General features: G+C 38.9%; 1 protein-coding gene across 1 annotated transcript in view; it reads right to left on the bottom strand.

The window, feature by feature from the left end:
• Positions 1-426: 426 nt before the first annotated feature.
• The window catches only part of noxa1 (NADPH oxidase activator 1), a 36,527-nt gene continuing 29,306 nt past the window's right edge, over positions 427-7,647 (bottom strand). Inside the window, exon 16 of the mRNA XM_078250323.1 lies at positions 427-1,192. Coding sequence (XP_078106449.1) covers positions 1,167-1,192 — 26 coding nt within the window. The 3' untranslated portion in view covers positions 427-1,166. The remainder of the gene's footprint in view (positions 1,193-7,647) is intronic.

Raw genomic sequence — 7,647 nt, 5'->3', positions numbered from 1 at the left:
AGTGTTCTGTTTTACAGCATACTGTAATATTTCACCAGTAATAAAACCGAAATAATATTATTAAAATAAAGAAATGAATACCATGATAACATCTAAATAAATGTTGATAATTGTAGCATTATAGTTTTAAAAATATCAATAAACAACAAAGCCATCCAGCTTCCCTGGCCGAAATAGACCGAAATAATAACATTAAAAGAAATACATATAAACCATGATAAGATCTAGTGAATAAATGTTGTTTAAAACAGTCGTTATTAGGCTAAAAATACCAAGTTAAGGGGCCGTGTTTTCTCTTTCGTTTATATCCGACGTTGAGGGATTAACATGAATGTCTATCTGACGGACCCCCATGTTGAAAAACAATGCAAAAGGTACACCTCTTTCGTTAGAACTTAATGCCAGCGGTCCTTGACCATGCGTCAGACATTTGACGAGTAGGGAGTGAGACTATGTTGGCTGAGGAGCCCTTCAAGCACAAGACACACCTCTTAGTGCTCCTCACTCCAGAAGTGAAATCGGATTGCTGTTTTGGTGATCTGAAATGAAAAGTTTAGGTTGTATTACATGTGTTTATTATTCAGTGCCCCACTTCATGTGGATCTCCTTCCTTTGTTGTCTTTTGTTGTGCTGTGTGTCTAATTGTCTTGCATGTATGACTTGCTGTGCCATAAATTGCCCCATGGGGACAATATCAATAAAGTTAAAGGGAGAGACACCCGCTGCTTGTCAGTGCAGCACTATTACAACCATAAACAAAACTGGCTTGGCTCCCTCTCGTAAAAAAATCATCACATCCGGTTGCAAAAAAACAAAATGGCCTGGCACCAAGGCTTCAAAACAGCAGTCCACAAACCAGTGGGTGATGTCACGGATGCTATGGCTTCTATTTTTACAGTCTATGTTTGAGAGGTGCAGGGGGTTGAAGAGGGACTGAAACCTGGGGAGGTGCTTGAGGGTGCCAGCTGCAGCAAAGTAGAGAGGTGCTGGAGGGAGGAGAGGTGCTGTGGTGGTCAACCTCACCACAATCCACCAGACCTGCCACAGTGGCTTCTTCTCCCATCACTTAAGAGAATCCATCATCCTTTCCCCCTTGTCCTTCCACGTCCAGCTCCTAGGGCTGCTGGGAGGTCTCCTCACAGATAGTGTGCATGTCTTGCAGTGACTCAAATACTGCACACCATTAGCTCCCCTGAGAAAATATTAACAAAAGAAAATTGAATATTATATAAAGCACTCTGGGTGTTGTCTCTCTATACAGTGAACAGTCATTTTATGACTGACTGCTTTCACTCTGTATGTAAAGCAGATAATAACTCCCACTGTATTCGTCCTTGCTTCCAGCAGCTGTGGCAGGGGAAGGTGGGTGTTGATTATGCGTGGAAGAGTAGTGCAGCAATTAAAGGCCTCTGTTTCATAGGTCATTTATATGGAGCTCTCAGCGGCTCCCCCCACCTTGCAGTTCTTTTTTACATCTACCATTCGTGACGACAGCTAAAAGCACCTGACATTTCCCTTGCTAGCAATTAATGCCCAAGCTGGTGAACTTCCCACGGTTCTGAGGGAGTCAAGGCCTCACGTCCAAGTATGCTTAATATTGTATACAGAGACTTGGATTGCTATCTTTAGTCCACTAACCAGACACACAGTTAGGAGGATGTGAAATGTATTTGAATGCATGCTGTATTGACTATATATTGTATGTATTGTATTGAAGGTGTAAGACTATACTTCAGTCTAAGTGCCAATTTGATTTTGTAGCCTTTAGTATTATAAAAAAGAGCAAAGACCTAAGGCCAGAAATGTATGGAAACAAAATAGGGTCAAACGTATTGTAGCTGTGTATTTGAATGTGTGAAAACATTTTCTATGAATACATTCACATGTGTGAATGAGTAAAAACAAATTGATCAAATTAAGTCAAATGTTTGAATGTGTAAAAACATATCTGAACAAATATATTTTGTTTTAATAACTATAGACATTATGTGGCAGCAGAATGCTTGAATCCTCTTGACAGCATGGTTGACAGGATTTTAAAATTCAGGATTAATAGAACCTCCGACCACAAAGTGGGTTGCAATGGCAGGGTGGTGCTGTCCATCGTTGACTCCACAGGAAGTAAAGCAACTGCAGAACTTGGTGAAAATGCAGAGCTGCAGCAATTAGCTAGGCAGTGGGAGCACTATTGTCAACGGTCTGCTGTACATATAGCAATGATCTGCTATAAAGAAATAACAGACCGTCAGAGAATAAAACCTCTGCATGTCCTTTTTGTGTTTATAACACTGCGACACTCTGCACACATGATGTGATTGGTTGTACTGATGGAACATGATTCCTATAATATTGGAGATTATATGTTAATATTTCTGAGTGAGGAGGATTGTAATGCAGTTGAAACATATAGTTTGAAAGTAAAGGCTTAATAGCATTTCATTCATTTAAATTAACTACTCAGTTTGGGTACTGGGACTAGAATGTTTATGTTTAAAACTTTCTATTTAACCTGACCAATTCAACCAACGAAGGCAACAAGTACTAGCAGAGGCAGAGTAAGGCAGGCCATTCCTATGGCAGCATAGGAAATACAAATTCACTAAGGGGACACATCCACTATTACTCCATAGACAGAGACACATCATTACACGAGTCCATAAAAAGCACTAAGTACTTTTGGCCCACATTTAATGCTTCCTCTTGAATAGCCATTGAGGATGATCAGATTAACATGTCATCATCTTATCAGGAATATCATCCAATCATGGAGCCAGGGGGAAATCCTTCATTGCTGTGGGAGAGAGACCTTTAGTTTGTGGCTGTAGCAACTCAAAATCAGCCAGCACAAAGCCCAGCGCCGAGGGTCTGATCCCGGACCGCCCCGACTCCCTCAGCAAACTTTCCTCTCAAAGTATTCTTCAAGGCACTATCCCCACTACAGAGGACAAATTGAATACCATGTTTCAATGTTAAAAGTTGTCTATCTTCACTGGTGATTATTTTTTAAAAGCTTGCTATCCACACACAAATGCCATTAGGAAAGTGCTTGAATGTCTGATTGAGAATGAACAGGCCATTTGAGCTTGCAGCTTTCCACCATTTAATCTAAGCAGTTTTTAAAGCAGCGTTGTTTGCTGTTTGCAGAGCAAGCAGAAATACCATTTGCTATTTATTAGGGGTGCAAGCCCGAGTCAGGAAGAACCAGCGGTAGCAAAGCTACGCCGTTCGCACAGCAGGACGAAACTTGGCACGTAGCATCTCCAGACCAACCTGACAAAAAATTATTAAAAGAATTTTTGTAGGATAAAAAATGTGTTTTTGCCTATAACTCCCACACTACACGCCGCACATTAGAAAACCTTACATCCACGTATTCCTTGAATTAGGCTGAATCTGATGATATAGGCCCCGCCTATTTCTGCAAAAAAATGTTTTCGATCTGCACGAAACATGGCCCTGACCAAAATGTATTCAAAGAATTTTGCTACCTTAAAGTATGCGCATTTCACGACCAAACTAATTTTCCTAGCTAGCTACGACACACATATCATATCATATCTCAGCCAAATTAAATGTTATCAGCAAAGAACTTCAACATCCCACTATGATGCTCTGTACCAAATTTGGCAAAGAACAGCCATAAGGGGGCGCTATAACCAATGTTTATTTGTTTTGGCCAATAACTCAATGCATTTAAATGGGAAATTTGCAATTGCAATATCTCTGCCACAGTAAATGCTATCAACACGAAACTTGTGATGCTTGTTCGGCATGGCGCTCTGAGGCTCTGTACCACATTTGGTAAAGATCGGCCATTAGTCAACATAGACCAGTTTGGGCCTTTTTACCCCTTCTGAGGTCGTGCGAGTTGTATACGATGCCAAACGGCCCTTCTGATTCATAACTTAATAACTTTTTAATTATAACTAGTACAAACTTACGGTCTTTTGGAGCTAAAAGCAAACACTGGCCCCTTTCTGCTGATGTTTTTGATGTCTTCCTAGCCCTTACAGAAGGTCTTGTATCCAGCCTAGAAGTCCAGTGTTTTTCGGGGTCTTTGTGCAAATAATCCATATTGTTACATCCAAGATTGATTACACTCTATGTAAGAAATGTAAATAGTTTGTCCTTTATATATGAGTTACAATGTTCAATATGTTTATTTTTGTACTGGATGACTCCAAATATATAGAACTGTTTTAGACAACACAAACGCTTGTGTGGCATTGCTCTGTGTGTGTGATATCAATAAATATAACATTATTATTTAGAGTATTGGCATAAGTGAATGTCATGAGGACAAAAGCGTCTGGACTTGTTTTGAAAAAATTTAGATATTTTGTCCACTGTATAAGGTACAATGTTATTTTTTCACTATTTGACTCCTAATACATATGAAAACTGATAATTACAGGAGATTGGCATAGCTTGTATTGCTGTGTGTGTTAAATCAATATATATGTAGTGATGAGCGGGGTAATGGATGGTAGACAGGTCTTAATGAAAGGTGATGGGATGGGATCAGCTGTTTATACCTGTGGTGAAATGTGAAAGCTCCACAGGGGACAGTAGAGAGAAATCAAAGAGTGACTGAGAGGGTGGAGGGGGGTAGGTAGGTGTGGTGGTTGAAGGAGCAGGGGAGGTGGTGAAGTTGTTGTAAATGGTGTTGATTTTGGATTGAAAAAGTGAGAGAAAAGAGTTGCATTTGTCCACTGTGAAGGTTGTAGAAATGTTGCCAGGGGGGTTAAGAAGTTTGTTTATTGTAGAGAAGAGAGTCTTGGGGTTGTTGGAGCCGGAGTGTATGAGCTGTGAGTGGTAGTAGGACCAGGCAGTGTTTAGGGCGTTTTTGTATTGGTGAAGGTAGTCTGTATATGCATGGAGGTGAACTTTTAAACCGGTACATTTGCAACGCCAATGTACCGCAGTAGCCCAGAAATCAAGCAATTGTAATTTGCAGCCATGGTCAGTCTAGCAACTCTCCGTTGGCTTGTGAACTGGAAAAACCAAATTCTGGTCAGGCCAATCACACTGTGTATAGAGTCGGTGGGCAGGCTTAACATAAGGATGGCAGAGATGCTACGGTTCAGCGTGAATTCCCTGCTACTTGAAAACAAAGAAGATGGCTGCTGCTGCTGGCGAACGGCGGTCTTTCGAATCGGCCTGGAAGACTTGGAGTTAAGAACTGAAGTCATTCTTAAAAAAGGAAGATGTGTTCGGAGTTTTGCCAACCGGATACGGCAAAAGTTTAATCTATCAACTAGCGTTGTTCTGGTTGCCTATGAGTGCAGAGGGAATTTGAAAGACAACCGTTTATCCGAGCCCTGCCAATGGTGAGTTCCCAGACCCAACATCTTGATGTGGGTCTGGCTTGTCAGGCTAGTACCGCAGACCTTGCGGCTCACACCTCTCGATATTTACTGACGTTTGCCTCCCCACCATCAGCGCCAGGGGCGACTGGCATCGGTGGCTTGGACCCCGTCATAACTGCTTGCAGTTTTAGTTTTTTTTGCGATTGCTTCCGCAAGTATCAAATATTGCCAAAAGGTGGAATACATTACAGCGAGATGTCACCTAACAGTTTGGTCGCGTTTACTGAATATTTTCCGTCATTGACTGAACTTTTTTGACAATGACGTAAAAATTTGAAGGCGTCTGTCATGTTGACAAATTAGAAGATTGAGAGCTGTAACTTTAAGTCATTCACACCCTGTCCAGTTAAACTGAAACTAAACTAAACTGTAACTGCCAGAAGTTCATTAACATGTTTTGTGGTCTACACATTAGGTTTCATTTATGTGGTGTGTAATTTCAGTACAGTTATTGTACAGTTGTACGTGCATAAATGTTATGTCTCCTACATAATGTTCTGAATAGCTTGGGGCAGACCTAATGTGCATACACTGCCCGTACACACTGAGATAAAAAGATCTGTGATGCAGCGTGATAAGCGCATTCCACAAGGAAATGTAATAATATTACCTTTTAAGTTAAGTTACTACATTAGATTTGTAAGAAATGCGTTGAAGATAAAAGATACGAGATCTGGTTTTATACATAAACTGAAAACTGCAACAGCAGAGTCACAGGAGAGTTTACCGATGAGACGATGTCAGCTTATTTGGTGTCCAAGCGAAATGCAGAAGTGCATATTTGGCAATATTTCAGATTTAAACCCAATGCTAATAGGAAACATGATAATGTTAATGAGGCAATAGGTCAACTGTAAACTTTGGCGGCCACCACGCAGCCAGAACACAGTGCAGCTGCGCCCGCTTCGTAGTGGAAGCTTGACAAGAGAGGCCAGAGATCAACAGATATTGTAAAATGTCACAGAAGCTGAGTGTCTTAAGTTCCTTTAAAAAAAAACTATAATTGTGATGGCACAATGGCTGCTAATGGTGGCCTATGTAATGCTGTGCAGTTTTATATGTGGTTCTTTTTTTAAATCATAAAAAAAAACACTCTAGGGCCAAGCATTATCATATCACAGAAACACATTGTCCCTGAAGTCTGAATAGTACAGAGAATAGAGATGCTTTGTGTATTACACATTAAGCGTCATGCCGGAGTCACTCTGAGTGACTAATAAGAAATGGATAATACTTCAATGTGTCTTGGACTGCTATTACAGCTGTCACTGCGTAAAAATCATCATTTATCTGCTTTATGTGGTGATGACATGAAAAGTGGCCACATGGTCGGTGTCTTTTCTCTCCATACCCGTATAAGTCCATAATCTATACACTTGGGTAGCACTTTATAATAACTATCCATAATTCATCATTTGTTAAGCATTAGTTACCTATTAGTTAATGGTTTGTTCATTATTATGTATTTATTGTTCATACATAATTTATCATTAGTAAAGCATTTGTTCACACAGTTCTAAATGGTTTGTTCATAGTAAATAAGCCTATTAGCTAATGGTTTGTTAATCATTATTAATTTATTGTTCATACATAATGCATCATCAGTAAAGCATTTGTTCACATAGTTATAAATGGTTTGTTCATAGTAAATAAGCCTATCTTGAAAAATGTTTGTAAGTACATGATTTATACTTAACAAATAATGAAACAACCTTTATAAATGAAATAATTTCCCCATTATAAACCAGTTGCAAACTATTACTAAATGCTTTGTTCATCATTTGTAAAGCATTGCTCCTATGTTAATTCTCATAAATAAAGCATTTGTATACACACTCATAAATGGTTTGTTCATAGTAAATAAATCTCTCAATAATTATGTTTATAAATGGAGATTTAACACTTAATAAGCATTGCAAAAACCATTGGTAAATTAAATAATATTCCCTTTGTAAACTATCTACAAACTATTAGTAATTTCATTGTAATTGTAAATCATAGTTCCTACATTCATTCTAATCAGTAAAGCATTAGTAAATACAGTTAGTAAATGGTTGGTCTATAGTAAGTAAGCTCATGTAAAACGTTCATCAGTTGATGTTTTTAATAATTCCTAAATGATGCATTAACCATTTGTAAATTAAGTCTTCTTACCATTATTAACTAGGTACTCAGGAATGTATAAGGTCGGTTAAAACTAGGAAGTTAATGATTAACAGACTATCTACACCTACATTTGTTCATGTCTTAAATAAAATGTTATGATTTAGAAAAAGGC

Source organism: Sander vitreus, chromosome 5 (genome assembly GCF_031162955.1).
Source record: "Sander vitreus isolate 19-12246 chromosome 5, sanVit1, whole genome shotgun sequence".
NCBI classification, from domain to species: domain Eukaryota; kingdom Metazoa; phylum Chordata; class Actinopteri; order Perciformes; family Percidae; genus Sander; species Sander vitreus.
Note: the sequence above shows the minus strand (reverse complement) of the source record. Positions and strands in the feature narration are given on the sequence as shown.